Source organism: Micromys minutus (genome assembly GCF_963924665.1).
Source record: "Micromys minutus genome assembly, chromosome: 32".
Lineage (NCBI taxonomy): Eukaryota > Metazoa > Chordata > Mammalia > Rodentia > Muridae > Micromys > Micromys minutus.
Genome location: NC_137967.1, coordinates 17708651 through 17729414, shown reverse-complemented (window position 1 = coordinate 17729414; position 20764 = coordinate 17708651). Strand labels below are relative to the sequence as shown.

The following is a 20764-nucleotide window of genomic DNA, read 5'->3' as shown; positions in this document are numbered from 1 at the left end:
TAGGAAAAAAAAAAACAGAGTGATGTACTAGGGGCAGATTTGGGACCGGGAGGTCTGAGTCAGAGAAAGCCTTTCTGTGCATGCAGCCCTTGAACTGGGGGCAGGAGGGAAAAGGCCGGAAGGAGGGCACCCAGTAGCAGACCTTTCCAGGCAAAAGGAACAGCCTCTGCCAAGGCAGGACCAGTGAGGCTTGAGGGTGGGGAAGGGAGGTGGCAGATGAGTGACTGGATCCAGGCCACATGGGGGACACTTTTGTGGTGACAGTGAGGAGTCTGAAAGCTTAGTGTATGTGTCAGGAGGGGGATGGTTAGAGTCCCAGAGAGCAGATAAGATGAAGGCATTTCCTGAAGCATCCAGCATCTGGGATTTAGTGCTCTGTATGTATGTTTCTCTTTACTCCTCCCTGGGGTCACGGTGTGCTCTCAGAAGGTGCCTAATCTCGCCTTGGTCTTTGAGCTAGGCCTCTGAAATCGGGGTGCAAACAGTAAGGAAACAATGCTGGGAATCGCGTCACTTGGGGAGCTAGGCAGGAGGGTTAGGAGAAGTTTAAGGTCATTCTCAACTACATAAGAGGGTTGAGGCTAGCCTTGGCTATGAAAGACCTTGTCTCAGAAAAGGAGGAGATCGGTGCTGAGACTATAGCTCCTCAGTCAAGCATAGAGCACGTTCCTAGTAACGCACACGGCTCTGGATTGCACCCCAGCAGCGTGTGTATTAACAAATGAGTGATATTTTAAAAAGCAATACTCCACACTTGCTCTGTGCCTTCTCATAACCCTGTGACATTGTAGTTGTTTTATAGATAGGGAAACAGAGAAAAGTAACTGTCCTGGGGTCACACAGACCAAAGAAGGTAAGACTTGGGGCTGGGGCTGTATAAGGCTGCTCAAGCCGCAAAGTACATATGTGAATAGTGCCAGGATTTGTTTGTTTTCTGACACGGGGTCTCTCTGTGTAGCCCTGGCTGTCCTAGGAACTTCTGTAGACCAGGCTGGCCTCGAACTCAGAGACCCACCTGCCTCTGCCTCCCGAGGGCTAAGAGTAAACGAGCCACCACCACTGCTCAGCTTTCTCCTCTCTCACGTGCTCTTCCTCTCCCTCCATTAGGGGTTGAGAGCCACACTGTCGCTCACCAGGCAGCCCAGGACAGCCCCAAACAAACCCCCAAGTGCTGAGGTTTCAGGTGTACACCTCGAGTGCCAAGATCTGAATCTTGATACTCTGCTCTAGAGTCTACACTGTGAGACTCCCACTCTCAAATACCAGGGGAATACAAACCCGTAGCCACAGCAGGTCCCCTTCCTGAAGGCTGCTACTCACCTCCGACTACATATCCTGGTTCTCATTACAGGAGCCGCCTGGAAGCTCCTATCGGGTGTACGGGAAGGCCAGACACAGGTAGACACACCCCAGATAGGGGACATGGCCTACTGGTCCCACCCTATTGACCTGCACTTCGCTACCAAAGGTCTCCAAGGTGGGTACTGGATGACAGGAGAGGGCGGGGCAGTCAAACTAGGAAGAGCTGGGTTGGAACACCATGGCTCTCTCTGCTCCCGTATTTGTGGGTCCTTTTTCTGGTACAGCCTCCCCTAGAGAGGTGCATTTGAGGCCTCACCCGAGCTATACAAAACCCTAGGCCCGTGGAATGTGCCAGAGGTTGGGGGAGAGGAGATATCAGGAAGTGGGGGTCAAGTGGGAGGGGAGACTGCCTTCGACTAAAGGCCAGTGAGGATGCTGGGTAGGGTAGAGAGAGCTAGATGGGGAGGAGAGGGACAGGAAATGGGCCAGTTGCCGTTGCTCACACAGGCAGAGGTCCTGCTCAAAGGGGAAGTGAGCGTACGGGGGAGGAAGGTAACATAACAACAGCTTTTCTGGTTAAAGCACAGCAAATTCTGGGAAACGGCCTGGGCACTTCAGCAACATCAGTACTGTTGACTGAGCCTACGCATGCCCAGCTAAGAACGGACCCTCCATGGCCTTGTCTGGCAGAGGGGTTAGAGCTGTGCTGCAAAGGGCCAGGAGACACTAACTGGGCCCAAGGACCACTCTTTCTTTCCATCTTCACTGTGCTCCCAGACCCCGTCTCAGGGTTTGGAACTGGACTGGACCCCGGGAGGATCATGTTCTTCCTCTCTGCAGGTCTCCTGTCACTCAGGATAAAAGCTGGAGTCTTCTTCGGCATCACATGGCCCTATGTAATCTGGCTGCCACCCCTGTCCTTTGTCCCCCGTGAGTCCCCATTCTAGTCTCACTAACCCCACCAGGCTAGCTCCTACTTCGGAGCTTTTGCACTGATTGGGTGCCTACTCCTTTAAGCATTTATGTGCCTGTTGCATCCTGGTTGGTTTGTTTGCTTTTGAGGCTAGCCTGGAACCTCAGCAGCGCAAGTGTGCACCAAAATGTCACCCTTCCAGATGAGGTCTTCCTGTATAGCCCCGGTTGTCCTAGAACTCACTGTGTAGCCCAGGCTAGCCTTGAACTCCAAAGTGCTGGCATTCCAGCTGTACACTGCGTCACTCAGCCCCACATGTCACCTTCGTTACTAAAGCTTCCTTTAGCTGCTCCCCACTTTTCCAAACTCCATCCCCACCCCTCCCCTTCTGGCTGTTGTTTTTGCCCAGAGCGGTTATCACCATCTGACATAGCCTATAATTTACTTATTTACTATGTTGGTTGTCTAGGATGTCAGCTTCGCGGGGCAGGAATTTTTGTCTGCTGTGTTCATAGCTGTGTCCCCAGCCTGGCGAACAGAGCCTGCCAGGGAGGGTCAGGGTGGCGGGGGAGCTGGGCTGCATCTCCAAGCATTGGACATTCAGCTGTGTGCTTTGAGGCCACTAGAAGCCTAAAGAAGGGGAGAGATGGTTGCCCTAGGGACGAAAGGAAACTCGAGTCAGGTGGACGAGAGCAGAGCAGGTCCATGAAGAGAGAGGCTAGAAGGGATCTTAGCCGAGGTGCTGACTTGGGGGCCTGGGAGAAAGAGGAGACCACAAAGGGAGGTCAGCCGAGGCCAGACTTGACGAGTTTTCACACTGGAGAGGATGGACTTTGTACTGTGGCACAGGGGAGCCTTGGATGAGTTTTGAACAAGAGGGTAATGTGGATTTCTATAGGTCCCTGTGTGGAGTGGATGGGGGAGGAGAACCCAGAGAGGAAATTAAGGCGTAGTCCAATGTAAAAGGATGGCACCGAGGCCTCTCTCTACTAGTTTCAAGGAGATGGGAACCCAGCAGGAGGTCTGCCTTCTTTGTCCTTTTCTCTAACCCCTCTTGTCCTGTAGGTTGGCCTCGACTCCATCTCCAGGTGTGGTCCCAGGACAGGTTCGGTCGCTGCCAACTTGCTGGCTATGGCTTCTGCCATGTGCCCAGCAGCCCAGGCACTCACCAGCTGGACTGCCCTACATGGAGGCCCCTGGGCAGTTGGAGGGAGCAGCTAGCACGGGCTTTCGTGGGTGGCGGGCCACAGCTGCTGCACGCAGACACCATCTACAGCGGGGCTGACCGCTACCGCCTGCACACGGCCGCGGGGGGCACAGTGCACCTGGGTATCGGCCTGCTGCTGCGCCACTTTGATCGCTACGGTGTGGAGTGTTGAGGGACTTCGCTGCCACTAATCACCACCATCCACAGCCCCGAGCACATGATGGCACAGTAGTGAAGCAGGCACGTGGACTCCGGAGGCTGTCAGTCCTGACCTCACCCAAATCATGGCCCCTGTGCCGTGGACTGCGAGGCCAGGAACAACCCCTGTGGCCCATGCTCCACCGAACTACCGGGTAGTAAGTCTGTGGGTTAGAGGGACTTGAGGAGAGCCCGCTGTTGAGCACTGTCGAGGGCAGTTAATAAAAGCGCGCATTTCTCATAGGTGAAGTGTTCCCTTGTACCCGCTGCAGCTCTCAGATGTCCCCCTTATTACATCCTCCTTGACACTTTGGTCAGCAAACCCCAAGTCTGCCCTTGCCTTTCGCTCTCTGTCCCTGGCTCTAATGTAGCATCCTGTTTTATCACGAAGTCCCAATTTTCCCTTTGACCCTTAAACAACTCCCAAATCCACGGGGGCTCTTCTGTTGGTCACCAGCTTTAGTAGTGCTCCGCCGCCAGGAGGCAGCACCCGGGAGGTGGGGCGGGGCCGGGGTGCCTGCCCCCTCCCCGCAGGGCTGAAGGGACCCCCCTCGGAGCCCGCCCACGCTAGATGAAGACAGTGGCCCCCCCATGCCCTCCCCCTGGGGCTGCCCCCGCCCCGCGTGCGCTTCCTGGGTGGGGCCGGGGCGGCTTCAAAACCCCCGCCGCCCCAGCCGGTCCCGCCGCCGCCGCCCTTTGCGCCCCAGGCCGTCCCCCTCCTCCTCCCGCCGCGGATCCTCCAGACAGCCAGGCCCCCGGCCGGGGCAGGGGGGACGCCCCTTCGGGGCACCCCCGGCTCTGAGCCGCCCGCGGAACCGGCCTCCGCTGGGAGCCCGCAAAGGAGCAGCCGAGGAGCCGTCCGAGGCCCCAGAGTCAGACTAGCCGCCGCCGCCGCCGCAGGGAGGAGGGGGAGGAGGAGTGGGAGGAGGGACGAGCTGGTTGGGAGAAGAGGAAAAAAGTTTTGAGACTTTTCCGCTACTACTGCAAGTCAGAGACCCGGGGACAACTTGGCGCTGCGCTGTCCCGCAAGGAGGCAGGGCCCGAGGACTCTAGACAGCCCGGCTCACCGTCGCGGACACTCGATTGCTACCAGGCGTTCCTCAGACGCCCCCATTCCGGACCAGCCCTCGAGAGCCACAAGCCCCGCCTCCCGCGAAGACTTCACCCCAAAGCTGGGGCGCACCCCTTGCACGCCGCCCTCCCCCCAGCCTGCCTCTTGAGTCCCCCGCATCCCAGGACCCTCTCTCCTCCGGAGGCCGATCTCCCACGGACCTGCTGGCAGTAGCTCCCTTATTTAAGAACACCCATTTCTGGGTCCCAGAGAGCGCTCATCTCGATTTTTACCCCGGTGGCATACTGAGACACCTTGGTGTCAGAACCTCATCGCGACTTCTGCTGCTCTCTCCCTCAACCTCAAATTATTCAGGACTATCACCTACCTTTCCTTGGGAGACCCCACCCCACCCCACAAGCCCTGCAGGGGCGGGGCCTCCGCATCCCACCTTTGCCCAAGGTTCGCGCTCTCCGTAGTGCCGTGGGGCGCCGCCTCCCCCATGCCGCCCTCGGGGCTGCGGCTGCTGCCGCTTCTGCTCCCACTCCTGTGGCTTCTAGTGCTGACGCCCGGGAGGCCAGCCGCGGGACTCTCCACCTGCAAGACCATCGACATGGAGCTGGTGAAACGGAAGCGCATCGAAGCTATCCGTGGCCAGATCCTGTCCAAACTACGGCTCGCCAGTCCCCCAAGCCAGGGGGAGGTACCGCCCGGTCCGCTGCCCGAGGCGGTGCTCGCTTTGTACAACAGCACCCGGGACCGGGTGGCAGGCGAGAGCGCCGACCCGGAGCCGGAGCCTGAGGCGGACTACTACGCCAAAGAGGTCACCCGCGTGCTAATGGTGGACCGCAACAACGGTGAGCTCCGAGGGGCCGGGGAGCCAGGAGGGAGCCCCCAGGGGGCGCCGGAGTGCAGGGGTCACCGGGAGGAAATTACCCGCAGAGGAAACGGGCTGGAGGAAGGGGACCCCTGGGGGCACCGGGAAGACTGTGTGGGTGTCCCAAAGAGGATGGCGCTTACCCCTACCCCAGGTGTCTGGTCTTGGAAGTGAAGAGACAGTCTGCAAAAGTGAACCTCTCTTAGAAAGGCAAGATCGTGGGGGGAGAGTCCACTCTAGAAGAGCATTCGGCAGGTTTATTTTAAGTTCCCCTTATGGTGTCTGAAACTGCAATGCTCACGGGGTCCCTTTCCGGGAAGGTAGAGCCCGGCTCAGGAGAATGGAGGCGCCCAGCATTTGGGAAAAGAGAGGCAGTGTGGAAAGCTGACCCCAGACCGGGTCGTGAGATGGAGAGAACAGATTTCAAGGAAAGAATAGCCTAGGTGATGGGTACCCTAGAACTGCCAGATAAAATCTCTAGTGGGCTTACTATCAGAAGGAGACAGGCGCACGCGGTAGAGTGTGATCTGTGGAGTCACTGTGGGGTTACAAGAGATGAAGGAAAGCGGAGTTGTTGGGAGAAGGAGATGGAGCGGAGAGGGTGCGGAAAACGAGCCCGGAGGTGTCACGAGTGTTTTGCTTGGGGGCGTAAAAGCGCGCGAGCGGGCAGGCGGAGCCCAGTAGAGGAAGCACGCGAGCGAGCCCTCAAAAACTAGAATACTGGATCATTGGGAGGGAGCTATAAAAGACGGGAGACTGGCGTTAGGAAGGTGGCCCTGCGAGGCTGGCGGGCAGGGATACCGTGCCATCCAGGCGTGAGTGGCGAGCTCCTCGCCTGGGCGGGGAAGGGAGTGGCTGAGCCTAGGGAGTAGAGCCCTAGGGGAGCGGCTAGAGGTAGGCGAGAGGCAGTCTTCAAAATCCAAATGAAAAAAACCGAATCCGCAAGGGTGAGAAAGCCCCACGTGGGTGCCACGCGCGTGGGGAGGAGCTTGCGCTTCCTGAGGGGGTAAGAGGACCCCACGGAGCTGAACTCTGGCAGGCTGTACCCCCAAAGTCCCAGTTCCTCCTACGGGAGGCTGGGGAAAACCCAGCGTCCGGTCGCCTCGCCCTCCTCCCTTCCCTTTCCTTCCCGTGCCCAGGAGGAGGGGAGACGGAGATCGCGCGCGGAGCCTGGGGCGAGACGAGGCAGGTCCGGATCCCGCCCTCCCTAGGCTGCTAGTCTCCCGCCCTTCTCACCCCAGCAGTGGGCGGGGACATTCACGGCCCCGCCCTGTAGGCGCCCACGCGGGACCCCGGCGTCCTGTGTGACCCAGGAACTTTAGGTGTCTGTAGCGTCTCCAGGTTTCACCTTCCTAACCCCAGAGGAGGACTTAAGGATTCCTTGCACATTGCCGGATCCAACTGTGGCTCAGGCCTAATGACACCCCTCCCTAGCCACTACTTAATGTGACCTCTTCGTTGAAGAAGTCTCTTCCTCTCCCCTGAGACTGTATTTCTTCTCTTAGGCTTCTATCTCTTCCGGCATGTGCCTCGCCATTTCCGTCTCCTTTCCCACGTACCTATTCATCTCTGTTACCCCACTTCCCTCTGCGACACCCACAGTCCTTCCTGCCCTTCTATCTCTCCTCTATCTGCTACCCCCAGCTGAGATCCCACCCCCTACACTGTGGTTTGCTGAGTAACAACTGGACCAAGAATAGGGCCCCTCTGTCCTTCGTCGATGTCTGGGTCACCGTCTTATCCCCACTACAGGAAGTCAGAAGCCCCAGTTAACGCAGGATTTCAGGATTTTGCCCCTTCATCCCCCAACGCAGACATCCCTTAGCCTAGGAAGCCCTTTAGTGAATGGGGCTCCCAAACATGCAGTCAGTCACTCTTACCCTAGAAATCAACTTCGAAGCTAACCCGTCCCGGAAACGGGCTAAAGGGGGAAGTAGCTAATAAGACCGATGATCAGCAGATGGTAATAACCGCCCACTGGCCAGGAAGTAGCCGAGTTCGAGTTCGGGATTCAGACCACAGTCTCTACACCTGACCCCACCCCCTCTGCTTATCCCCTCTCTCTCCATTCTCTCCCTCCATCCACCTCCGATGGCTTACTGACTTGATGTGCAGGGGTTGATTTGTACGGGGTCCCTCTTCTCGGTGGTAAGGGGGTGAGGGAAGGGGCCGTGTAAGGGGAGGACTGGAAGGAGGGGAAGCTGCGGTCAGGATGTAAAGTGAACGAACGAACGAATGAATGAGTAAGTAAGTAAATAAATAAATGGGAAAAACAAACTACAGTCTGCTGAGCACAGTGGTCCGTGACTGTAATCCCAGTGCTAGGGAGATGGAGGGGAAAGAATTGCTTCAAGACCATCCTTGGGTACACAATGAGTTTGAGAATAGCCTAAGCTATGAGATCCTGTCTCCAGAAACAAAAGAAAATAACAACAATAAATCAGTCCCTAGAGTAAGGTGGCTTGAAATTCACCACGTCGTGAAATTCTCAATGTCTTTATCTTTGTAAAGTGTTTAAAACAATATGGTTACCATTCACTGTATTCCCCTCACCCTCACTGACGCACGGTAACTCCCAGTGAACAGCTTCCTAACTCAGGCTAAGTGCTGTCTGCAGACTCGCACTGGCTAAGACACACATCCATTGATGTGTCTCACCAGCTCCATTTATCACAATTGGATGGTGCCTTGCGGCTAAAGAGAAGAATTTGCTCAGGGTACATGGTGCCTCAGTTGCGGCCACCTAGGCTGGGAGACAGAGCTTAAAGGTACCCGTTTCTTCCAAGGTTAAAAGGAAGATCGGCCCAGTGGTAGAGCACTCCCCTAGAACCCACCTCGAAGGGCCTCAGCTGTTGAGCTCCTGCCTGGAGCCTGCTGTGGAAGTCGCTCAGTGCCGGAGCACCCAACCTGAGCAGGAGCACGGAGACTTTCCGATCCCCAAAAATATGCCACGCCATTTACTCTACAACTTCTGTTTGGTTTTGTTTGAGACACAGTCATGGAGTCCAGGAGTGGTCAGCCAGCTAAGAACATTAGAGAGGGGACTCAGCAGTTCAGAGAACCAGCTATGCTTCCAGAGGGTTGCCAGGGCCCATACGGCAGCTCACAAACATCTGTGACTCCAGTTCTAGAGGATCGGACACTCTCTTCTGGCTTCCACAGGCACCAGGCGTGCCCTCTTTACACAGACACTCAGACGCAGCCAAAATGCCCATACAGATAAAGAAGCTAAAGTTAGAAAAGTAAAAGTGTCCAAGTGAAACAGCTGCCCATGGGCTCAGAAGCAGGGTACCTGCTCCCCCCATCCTTGTCACAGACTGATGTCTTTCTCCTCCCCATCCAGCAATCTATGACAAAACCAAAGACATCCCACACAGTATATATATGTTCTTCAATACGTCGGACATTCGGGAAGCGGTGCCGGAACCCCCGCTGCTGTCCCGTGCAGAGCTGCGCCTGCAGAGATTCAAGTCAAGTGTGGAACAACACGTGGAACTGTACCAGGTGAAGCTTTGAGCCGGAGACGTGGCACTCGGGTCGCAGCTGCTGAGGCCTGGCCAGGTGGCTCGGTTTGAAGGCCACAGGGCACATAGCCAGTCCTTGAGGGTACAGAGTGTAGAAGCCTAAGGTTTTTTCGTTTCATTTTGTTTTGTGTTTAAGATTTTGTTTATTTATTTATTTATTTTATGTATTGAGTACACTGTTGCTATCTTCAGACACACCAGAAGAGGGCATCAGATCTCATTACAGATGGTTGTGAGCCACCATGTGGTTGCTGGGATTTGAACTCAGGACCTCTGGAAGAGCAGTCAGTGCTCTTAACCTCAGAGCCATCTCTCCAGCCCCAGGATTTTTGTTTTCTTTTGGTTGGTTGGTTTGGTTTTTTTGAGACATGGTCTTTCTGTGTAGTTGTGGCTATCCTGGAACTCACTCTGTAGACCAAACTGGCCTCAGACTCACACAGATCCGCCTGCCTTACCTTGCCAGTGTTGGGATTAAAGCTGTACGCCACCATAGTCCCAAGAACCCGAAGGTTTTTTGTTCTTGTTTTTGTTTTGTTTGTTTGTTTGTTTGTTTTTTAGATGCTTAGATTGTATCCTATTAGTTGAATTTAGGAGGCTGAACTGTAACAATGGAGAAAGAACAGGGGATAGATATCTGGGTTTGTTTGCCTAGAATTCCTAGTGAGAAGCTGGGGGTGTGGCTCAGTGGTAGAGCCCCTGCCTAGAACCCCCCAGGGAGGGGCTGGGGGCGTGGCTCAGTGGTAGATTGCCTAGTATGAGCAAAGCAAAGCAGGGGAGGGGGTGGTAGTAACAGTGAGGTAGGAAAGGAAGTTGGAGTCTTTAGGAACAGACACTTGGAGCATAGAGGCAGGAGATCAGGAGTCTGAGGCCAGCCTAGGCTACATGAGACCCTGTCTGGAGCCTGAGGCAGTAAGCTCTCTTGAAGCATTCAGGTCCAGCACAGTCAGAATAGTGAGAACTTGTCTCAGGGAGAGAAATTAAGCATTTGAAATGCTCTTGTAGTCTCCTAAGTCAGCAGTCACCAATCTGGACATCAAAGGTAGCGTTTTTGTTTGTTTGTTTGTTTGTTTGAGACAGGGCTTCTCCATTGCCTAGCCAAAAATAAAAATTTTAAACCAGGGGGCAGAGGCAGGAGGGTCTCTGAGTTCAAGGTCAGCTTGGTCTGCATAGTTAGCTCTAAAACATCCAGGGCTACATAGAGAGACCCCGTCTCAAAAAGAAAAATAGTAAAAAAAAAAAAATTGGGAAGACTGTTCTGTGCATATATTCTTAATAATAATTATAAATAAGACAACAAGCTATAAATAAATAAGAAAATTACCAGTCTCCCAAATTCAGGAGACTAAAACGGCCGAACTGTGCTCAATAGTATGAGCAAAGACCACTTGCATTGTGGGTCCTCCCAGCTGCCATGACCCAGGGGCATTCCACCGTGGAAGAAACTGAGGCCCAGCAAGGCTGTCAAGTGCCCAATAGCTTACACAGAATCTCGTTCACAGCTGAGGAGCCTCACGGGGCCTGACCACAGTCTGGGCTGTCGTCCCTGCCCCATGTCGTGTTCCAGTCTGTGTCCGCCCCTCCACCGCACCCCTGGCTGCTTTCTGCTCTTGGGGGCTGTATGTGAGAGTGTGGCCTGCGGGGTCCGTGTGTGTCAGAAGCCAGTGTCCAGGGATGGTCTGGAAGCCAGTTTGTGGGGCAGGCACCGTGGGGTTACAGCCAGATTACCTGGGGGCAAGATGGCAGCTCCCACACTTCTCTTTTCTTTGTTTCCATCAGAAATATAGCAACAATTCCTGGCGTTACCTTGGTAACCGGCTGCTGACCCCCACTGATACGCCAGAGTGGCTGTCTTTTGACGTCACTGGAGTTGTCCGGCAGTGGCTGAACCAAGGAGGTGAGATTGCTTGTCCTGTGCCATCCTCCAGTGAGGGCCACCCCTGGTTGTCCTGGCGTCACTGTGCCTAGCACTGCATCCCCCAAGCCCACCCCTGCCACACACGGGCACCTGATTACTGATGTCAAGAAGTAATACTCTACAATTTTTACCAATGGGTAAATGTGCTAAGGGACAGGCGGTGACCCAAACAGTCCCTATGCTTGTTCTCAATGGACCTCATGGTCCTTTGGGTAGTTGAAGGAGGAGGAGTTGACGTCTATCGAGGTGCCTTATAACTCATCATAGAGAGGAATGGGGTTGAGCACTCAGGAGGTGCCTGACTGTCTGGATTCAAGGAGGACTTCCTGGAGGAGAGGGCGTCTGAGGTAATGTCTCTGAGATGAATAAGCAAGCAGGAAAAGGAGAAACAAGAGTACCCTGTACCAAGGCTCTGTAGCCAGGGAGAGTCTGACATGTTCATCTGTTCAGGAGTGAACAGTCTACCTTGTCTCTTGTGGGTCCTTCCCTCACAAGACCCACAAGGTCTTTCCAGACACTGGTAAGGTCTTGTCAGAGCCCTAGCACGCAGTCATGGCCTATAAGGATGACGACCAGAAGGGGAGACCTACACAGAGGGGGCAGGGCTTAGATGAGGGAAGTAAAAGGTGCTGTGGAAACCCAGGCAAGGTTAGGATCCAGGAGGGCTTCCTGGAGGAGAGTGTGAGGAGACCCATGGGATATGTAGTTTAACCACATGGAGGATGATGAGTCTGAGTGGGCTGGCACCAGGAGGAATGTGGGAGACCACGGGACAGAGGTCAAGAAGGACTTTGTCCAGTATACAGTAGGTGCTTAGACTGTATCATTTATGTGTCCACTCAAGAACATCTCCCTTGAGCCAGTGAGATGTTGAGCTTAATGGCTTAAGTTCAAGCCCCCAGGACCCACATGGTAGAAGGAAGGAACCAACTCCGATAAACTGACCTCTGACCTCTCTGCATACCCTGGCACATACGTGTACATGCCCCTGAATAATGAGGAGAGGACGCCAGCGTAGGTTTGCACGGCGCCTTTGCCTGTGGCTCCCCGTGTGGCCCTGGCCAAGACGCCTGCTCCTGGCCCTTGGCACCTAGATCACAATAGATGTTTATCTTTATGGCTGAGGACCAGGCTTTACAGGACACAAAAGATAACAAGAACCCAGGGCAACATGAATGATAGTACAGAAGCCTGCTAAGCCCTGCGCTTGGGAGGCAGAGGCAGGAGCATCGTGAGTTCAAGCTCTCCCTTAGCTCCATGGCCAGCTTGAGAATCTGAGGCCAGCTTGGGCTACAGAAGACCCTGTCTCAAAAGCAAAAGAGAGCTGTGGAGAGGGGTCAGTGGGCAAGAACTAGTGCTTTGCAAGCACGAGAACCTGAGTTCTCAACCCTGGGACTCAGGTAAAAAGTCCGACATTGGCATAGTGTGTGTCTGTAACTCCAGCCTCGTTGGGGTTCAGCGTGTGTGTGGAGACCGGCTGACCCGTGGCTTTATGTTCTACCAGTCTGGCCGAAGGAGTGGGCTCGAGTTTAGAGATCGGTCTCAGGCAATAAGAGAGAAAGGAATAGAGGAAGACACTTGTCACCAGCCGTAAGCCCCCTCAGGTACCACACACCACGATACAACACATATCCGTGTTCTCTTAGGTGCATAAAATATGCATTCGATATCCATCCATATATATAGTTTTAAAAAATACAGAATGAAAGAAAACAAGGCAGGTGCGGGATCCCTCCCCTGCGCATGTTGTTCTGCTGAGAATAATCAAAGAAGTAAATATTCATAGGCAGAAATGTCAGAGCCCCTGCCCGCCATGGAGAAAGGGTAGGGATGCCCCATTTGGAGAGGGACGTGTCTCCCTCAGAGCCTTTCCTGAGGGATTGATGTTTGAGCTGAGCCCGGAATAAGGGGGAGAAGGGGCCAGCAACTCAAAGAATAGGAGCGAAAAGTGTGGGGTGACCAGAAAAGTGTGGGGTGACCAGCGAGGAGCCCCTGGGGCTGGCAGCTTCCTGCCCCCCCTCCCCCAGGCTGCATGAGTCATATCCTCAGACTCCTTTCCTCTCCTGCAGACGGAATACAAGGCTTTCGCTTTAGTGCTCACTGCTCTTGTGACAGCAAAGATAACGTCCTCCACGTGGAGATCAACGGTGAGCTACCTTCCGGGTCCCGCCTGACACAGGCACTGCGTGGTCTGGTGTGCGTGTGCATGTGTGTGAAATCTCACCCGCCCCGTGTTCACCCGCCCATCCCTCTAAGTGTGTGTATGTCTCTGTCCTTCACCACAACATCCAAACCCAAACAGGGATCAGTCCCAAACGTCGAGGTGACCTGGGCACCATCCATGACATGAACCGGCCCTTCCTGCTCCTCATGGCCACCCCTCTGGAAAGAGCCCAGCACCTGCACAGCTCAAGGCACCGGAGAGCCCTGGATACCAACTATTGCTTCAGGTAAACTCTACTGTTCTCGGCCTGGAGGGCTTGGGAACAAGTTCCTGCTTCTGTGAGCAGCTGAGAGCCCTGGAATGTGGGGGTGTTTTCTTGCTGGAGTGTTGAGATCAGAGAATTCAGGAAGGTCCGCCGAAGAGTTAGAAGTCTGTTGGAAAGTTATCTTGTTGGGTTTTTAAATTCTTGCTAGGCTTCCGGCCACTTTGGGATGCTAAGGCGGGAATTGAGTGGAAGCAGCTGAGAACGTTAACCCCAGGAAAGCCCGGGGTAGTTGAGATCCAAGCATTTGGGTTCCGAATCTGAAGGTGGTCTGCATTGGGTTCCCACACTCTTGCCAGATGGTGGTCTCCGATGCTGGTAGATGACAGCAGCAAACACGGGGGCTCAGAGTGGCAGGGTCTGGCATGGAGATGGTGGCATCCAGGGTGGGGGTGGAGAAAGCCAGAACGTGAGTCTCCGGTGGGTCGGAGCTTCATCTTGCAGTGGTGCACCCGGAGGAAGTTGGGAGGTGGAACTTCCTGAGATGAAGAGTGGAGCGTTGGGATTTAGCACTGAAATAGGAAACTGAGGAGCCAAGGTCCCTGAGAGTCAGAGAGAGAGGAGGAAGGAGGGCATCTGAAAGTGTCCAGAATGGCCGTCCCAAGGGCAAATGCTTTTTGGTCATTGTTTTTAAATTGTATTTGTGTGTGTGTGTGTGTGTGTGTGTGTGTGTATGTGTGTGTGTGTGTGTAGGGGTACCCATGCCATGACACTTGTGTGAAGGTCAGAGGACAACTGTTGGGCTGGGAGTCCATTTTCCTTCCGCCAGCCACGTGAGTCTCAGAGATAAGACTCAGGGTATCAGATTTGGCAGCGAGCACCTTTATCCACTGAGCCATCTTGTTAGTCCTGCTTTGTTTTGTTCTGTGGGACAGGGCTTTGCTGTGTAATCCAGGCTAGCCTCAAATCACTTTAGCCGAGGCTGGCTTGAATTCTCTGTCGTGGGATTACAGGTGTTACACAGCCACCCGGTTCCAGAATGGTAGACTCGTACTCTAAGCGTCAGTACTGTGGATTGTGAGAAGTTTGAAACGCTAGATCCTAGAAGGTGTGAAGTTCAGGAGTGTTGAGAGATGAGAGCAATGAGCTGACCTGTCCCTCCCCTGCTTCAGACTTTATAGAGTGCTGTGTTACATGTAGATCCTTGGCTGGGGCTCCTCCTCCTCCTCCTCTTCTTCCTTTGTCTCCTCCTCCTCCTCCTCCTCTGTGTCTTCACTACATTTTGCTGTTAGCCTTCACAAAGGGACAGATGGAGGGTCTTCTCGCTGCAGGTTACGAAGAGATGCAGGAAGCTAAGCAAGCTCCGTTCCCCAAATACTGGGAAACGAACCCAGGGAATCACCGACACCTCTGTGTCTGTCTGCCCGCCTCTCTTACATTTGTTTTGCCTATGTCTGAGGTATACGTGGGCTCTGGACATGCAAAGCCAGGTCTTCATGCTTGCATAGCGAGCAACTGACTCACTGAGCCACGTCCCCGGCTGTGACAGGCAAAATTTTGCGTGGAAGAACACGGTGCTGTTGAGGAAGGGCCTGTCAGATACATCAGCCGTGATCTGATGGGGACTGTAGCTCCAGCTCCTAGGTTTTCCTGCAACAGAGGGAGAAACTAACATTAACCAGCACCACAGTATAGATGGTGGGAAACCTAGTCACTGTCTTTAACAGATACAGTGCAAAGAAGGGAGGTGCGGGGGGACATATAATCCACGCCACCAGAAGAGAGAGGGGGAGAAGGGCCAAGAGATAGGAAGAGGAGGAAAGAAAAGAGAAGGGAAAAAAGACGTTTATGGGACCTGGTGGGAAATATGAACCTTGGGTAGTATTTGATTTTAGTGAGTTACAGTTAAATTCTTGCCTGGGGAAGGGAGCTGTGCAGACGCAGCTCAGTGGTTAAGAGCACTGGCTGCTCTTCCAGAGGACTTGGAATTTCTTCAATTTCCAGCACCCACAAGGATATCACGCCTGTGTATAACTCTAGTACCAGAGGAGCTGATGCCCTCACACAGGCATAGATGCAGGCAAAACACCAATGTGCATAAAAAGTCTTGCCTAGGATTCTGTCGTTGCTGCTGCAGCTGCCGCCTTTGTGATACTGAGTTTGTGGCCGGAGGGTTTACATAGGCAAATTTCAGGACATACATAGAGAGATCCTGTGTCAAGAAATATGAATAATAGTAAAAAATAAAATAAATGTGGAGCAGGTGGGTACTTAACGTTTTACAAAGTCTACGTAAATATTTCCTTATCCCAAAAGGCTGCACAGTCTAAAATGCTTTTCATCGCTAGCACCTCTGAGAAGTGGTGTTCATTTTATGTTGTTACACTCTTCTCCTGTGTCCGTTCGCAACTCTCCATGGCAAAGCTGGTTTTACGCCAGCTTCTCGGCTCAAAAACCACCTCCCCCGTCCTCAGATAGGACCTGTCGCAGATTAGGCTCTCTCTGCTTGGAAAGCCCCGTGTGCCAGGCTGTGGTGGTGCACGTCTTTAATCCCAGCACTCAGGAGGCAGAGGCAGGCAGATCTCTGAGTGTGAGTCCAGCCTGGTCTATAGATCGAGTTCGTTCAATATGGGCCCAGCGTCTCTGTTTCAGCAGAAATTAACAAGCAGGTAGAGTCCACAGGAGCCTCAGTATCCCGAGCCTAGAGTTCTGTGTGCTGAAAAGGAGGTGTCACCCTGTCTGGGTTGCTGCTCACGATCACCCCCCTTTCAGCCACTCTATCCTGTTGGGTTTCCTTCCAGAGTTTCTTTCTCTCTGAGCCATATCCCCAGATGCTTTATTTTTCATTGTTTGAAACAGGGTCTCCCTGTGCCGCCCCGCCTGGCTTAAAACGCCCTGCGTGGACCAGGCTGGCTTCGAACTTGACAGCAGCCCTTTTGTTTCTGCTTCCTTAGTACTGGGGTGACAGGTGTGCGCAGGTGTACATAGTCATGCCTGCCTGGTTCACATGTGTCAAATTCTATTTTTATTATTATTTTATTTCACATGTATTTTTTTGTGTGTGCATGGATGTATTGTGCTGGGTGCATATGTGGTGCCCACAGAGGACAAAAGAGGGCATTGGATCCTAGATTTACAGATCTGGAGTTACAGATGGTTTTTGAGCCTCCACGTGGGTGCTGGGAATTGAACCTGGGTCCTCTGCGAGAGCAGTCAGGGCGCTTGATCACAGAGCCATCTCCCAGTCCCTTGCCCACATTTTAGTGTTATTTTTAAGGTGTTGTGAGGAGTAACCTGCCTTTTCCTCCCTTGAATTTCTTTGTTCTAATTCTAAAAAAAAAAAAAAAAAAAAAAAAAAAAAAAAAAAAAATCCACAGCCACTGCTGAGATTGTGGAAAGTCCAGAAAGCCATCACACTAGCGAACGTAAAAATCCACGTCAGCATCCTAATACACATCCCGCCAGCCTCTTTGTAACAGAATTTGAAATATACTATTCCTGCATCTATACTATAGATGCCGTGAACACAAATGCTCAGGTGTTCTTGCTGGCCAGCCTGGGCTATGCATAGTGAATTCTGGGTCAACCTAGGCTACATAGTGAGACCTTGTCTTAACTCCTTGAGGGGATCATGCAGGGTGTGGTGACAATTGCTAGTAATCCCTGCACTTGGGAGGCTATGGCGGGAATTATCAGGAGTTCAAGGCCAGCCTGGGCTACATAGTAAGACCCAGTTTTGAAACAAAGGACTGACCAGTACTCAGGAAGCCGAGGCAGGAGGGTCTCAGGAATTTCAGGGGAGCCTGGTCTTTGAAGTCAGTACTAGGACAGCCAGGGCTACATAAAGAGTCCTCTTAAAAGAATGTCATAGTAATGTTGATCAGTTAATTCCTATACCCAGCATTTGCCGAACACCTATACATTAAGGGACACTTTCCCACGTGAGATGAAGACAGATAATATTTAGTAAAGACACGCTGAGACATTCTGAGAAGGAAAATGAAGCTGGTGAAGGGGTCAGGTTAGAAGCCAAGTCAGGAAAAAATGGATAAAGCCAAGTGTGGTGGCGCACAGTTGCGATCCCAGACTTGAGAGGCAGAGGCTGGAGGATCAGGAGTTTAGGGTTAGCCTTGGCTACAAAGGGACTTGGAGTTCAATCTTGGCTACATGAAAGCCTGTCTCAAAAAGACAAATGAACACACAGAAGAAATCTTGGGGAGTAATTAAAATCGTTTTAGGTTGAAATTTCAAATGTAGACAGAAAAAGCAGAGGTAATATAACCCTCTTCCAGCTCCCAGCATCCTCAGCATTTTTGATGATCCACTTCAGATATTTTGACCACTTCAGACAGTTTGGGGCTGGAAACTTGGCCCAACAGTTAAAAGCACTGGCTGTTCTTTCAGAGGACCTCGGTTCAGTTCCCAGTACCCATATGGTCACTTACAAGTCCAATCAACTCCAGTTTCTGGGGACCTGATGGCTTCTTCTGGCCCCTTGGGCATTGTACAAAAACAAACAAACAAACAAAAAAAACAAAAAACAAAAAAAAAACATGTAGGCACACGTGCACACAAATAAAAAATGAATAAATAAATATTTAAAACAGAACAAACAGGTGGTGGTGGTGCACAGCTTTAGTCCCAGCACTCAGGAGGCAGAGACAGGTGCATTCCCAAGTTCGAGGCCAGCCAGGTCTACAGAATGAGTTCTGGGACAGCCCAGGCTATACAGTGAAACCCCATCTCAAGCAAGCAACCCCAAAAGTTATATAGAAATTCACAGATTCTCATAGTAACTGTAGTGTTGAATTCCAGGGTGGAATTTAACAGTCGTTTGGAGGAGCACTTTGGACGGCAAATGAGCAGGGCTGGTCAGAGGAGGTACTGTTTGTTCATTTAGGTAACAGATAATGAACATCTGCCTCAGGCTGGGTAGCATTTTTAGGAGTTAAAGCCCCCTGGGTGGTAGATAGTATTTAGAAGCAGCCGTAGCTGGCCTGGAACTCACAGAGGTCCAAGTTCCTGCTTCTGTGTTGGTAGTAAAGGCATACACCACCATGCATGGACTCATTTTTATATCTTGTTATTATTTTATGTGAGCGTACACGCATTCTGTGGTGCACGTGAGCAGGGCAGAGGACAGTTTTGTGGAACCTCTTCTTTCCTTCCTTATGTAAGTTTGGGGGATCACACTCAAGCCATCTGGATTTCAAGGCAGGCTCCTTTATCTGCCAAGCCATTTGGTCAACCCTGAGCCAAACCTAAATGTAGTGAAGGAAGAAGCCAGAGTGGGGCATCTCTGGGAAGAACAAGTCAGGGAAACAAACAGCATGTGTAAAGGCCCTGAGGTAGGACCGACTGTGGTGTTTTGTTTCGGACACGGTCTCACGTAGTCCAGGCTAACCTCCAACTCACTATGTCTCCAAGGAGGACCTGGAACTTCCGATCACCCTGCCTGTGCCTCCCAAGTGATGGAATTGCAAGTGTGTGTCCCTATGCCTGACTGTGACTGTGCCTGAGGACTAGATAGGAAAGCTGTGTGGTTGATGTCGGCCGGGGTGAGGGAAGAAGCCAAGGAAAGCCAGATCCCGTGCACCCGTGACTCATGGTGATAACTCAGGTGTTTGTAGTCATGGGATGGAAGAGTGTCAGGACCAGCTTGGTCTCCGAAGGCCGGCATCCATCTTGTTTGTACTATCCAGCAGCCCAGGCCTTAGCCCCACACGCAGTATAGGTGCAGTAACAGTAGTCATACAAACACAGCACACGTGGGGCTGTGGATTAGTCCCGTGTGTGGGTGTGACATGGTTTATTACGTCCTCCCTGTGAGTGCTTGTGGGGTCCAGAGCTCGAGAGGGCAGCAAGGCTGTCCCTGCGTCTGACCTTCGTTCCTCCTGCCTGCAGCTCCACAGAGAAGAACTGCTGTGTCCGGCAGCTGTACATTGACTTTAGGAAGGACCTGGGCTGGAAGTGGATTCACGAGCCCAAGGGTTACCATGCCAACTTCTGTCTGGGACCCTGCCCCTACATTTGGAGCCTGGACACACAGTACAGCAAGGTGGGTCTGGCCCACGGGGAGGGCTGGAGCAGAGGCTGGGGTGGGGCAGGGAGAGGGTGGAGCAGGGGGGAGTCAGCAGGAAATACCGAGGGGCAGAGCAGAGATGGAGAGATGGAAAGAAACAGGCTGGGTGAGGAAGACGGGAGAGCTAGTGATGTGGAGAGAGAGAGAAGGTGGGGAGGACTGGCGATGGGAAACAGTTGAGTGACTGAGGCAGATGGGAAGAAGAGATAGGATGGAGAGAGAGGGGGAGGCAGAGATAGGAACGCGTGAGAGAGACAGAGGGAACAGTAAGACGAGACATAAGCAGAAATAGACTGCTAGTCATAGGGAGACAGAGATGGGAGTTGGGGAGACTCGGAGGTAGAGATCCTGGTGGGTAGATGGGGAGAGTCCCTGGACGCTGGCAGTGACCCTGGCCCACCCGCAGGTCCTTGCGCTCTACAATCAACACAACCCGGGCGCTTCGGCGTCACCGTGCTGCGTGCCGCAGGCTTTGGAACCACTGCCCATCGTCTACTACGTGGGTCGCAAGCCCAAGGTGGAGCAGTTGTCCAACATGATTGTGCGCTCCTGCAAGTGCAGCTGAGACCCCGCCCCCGCCCGCCCCGCCCCTCCCGGCAGGCCCGGCCCCGCCCCCGCCCCGCCCGCAGCGCCCGGGGCTGTATTTAAGGACACCTGCACCCCCAAGCCCACCTGGGGGGGCCCATTAAAGGTGACAGAGGACTGCTGGTCTCCGTGTCATTGGGCGCCGGATTGCGTCTCCCTCTTAGTTGATGCTCCAACCTCACCTTGTCCCAATTCAATGCCACCGCCTCCAGCACTCCCAAAAGGAACGCCTGCTTTGACCCCAGGATTCCAGTGGGCGTCGCTGGGGCCCAGGGAAAATCCCTGTTAGACTCCGGGTATCATTTCCTTAGGCGCTGTTCACAGTGCCTTATACCTCTGAGCGTCTGCTGAGACAATCCAGGAGAGACTGAATTCCTGCTGGTGTCTTGAATGAGTATGTGGAAGAAGAAGAAGTGCTGATTCAGCGGGTTGCGGTGGCCCATGTGATGAGTCCCAGCACTCAGGAGACAGAAGCAGGCAGATATAGTCCAGTCCAGCCAGGGCTATACAGGGAGAACCATTCTCAACAAACAACAAAATGCTGGTTCAGAGTGGAGTGTGTGGCCCTGAAATGCCTTCACTGGGAAGGCAAGGGGATGAGGAACTCAGGGGCTTCCGGGCTACATCAGAGCCTGTCTCAAAACAATTCACAGGAAGTGGAGGCACAGGCCTTTAAGACCAGGA

General features: G+C 53.1%; 2 protein-coding genes across 3 annotated transcripts in view; both read left to right on the top strand.

The window, feature by feature from the left end:
- B9D2 (B9 domain containing 2) overlaps positions 1-3594 on the top strand; it is a gene marked incomplete at its 3' end in the record, with an annotated part of 4631 nt that extends 1037 nt beyond the window's left edge. For both annotated transcript variants that reach the window (XM_080909173.1, XM_080909174.1), the window contains 2 exons: positions 1352-1477; positions 3281-3594. In XM_080909173.1, the coding sequence (XP_080765299.1) occupies positions 1352-1477; positions 3281-3594 (440 nt within the window). The remainder of the gene's footprint in view (positions 1-1351; positions 1478-3280) is intronic.
- Positions 3595-4320: 726 nt separating this feature from the next.
- On the top strand, positions 4321-20202 carry TGFB1 (transforming growth factor beta 1). The gene is made up of 7 exons (XM_080908546.1): positions 4321-5528; positions 8892-9052; positions 10849-10966; positions 13057-13134; positions 13290-13437; positions 19318-19471; positions 19902-20202. Exons 1-7 carry the CDS (start codon positions 5174-5176, stop codon positions 20058-20060), a joined length of 1173 nt encoding a protein of 390 aa, XP_080764672.1. The 5' UTR covers positions 4321-5173; the 3' UTR covers positions 20061-20202.
- Positions 20203-20764: the final 562 nt, after the last annotated feature.

Excerpts from the sequence above, each read along its gene's own strand:
- TGFB1 (XM_080908546.1), top strand. The coding sequence starts at position 5,174 with ATGCCGCCCTCGGGGCTGCGGCTGCTGCCGCTTCTGCTCCCACTCCTG. Across the intron at positions 9,053-10,848 it reads AACACGTGGAACTGTACCAG|AAATATAGCAACAATTCCTG; the intron begins GTGAAGCTTTGA and ends TGTTTCCATCAG. Across the intron at positions 13,135-13,289 it reads CCTCCACGTGGAGATCAACG|GGATCAGTCCCAAACGTCGA; the intron begins GTGAGCTACCTT and ends AAACCCAAACAG.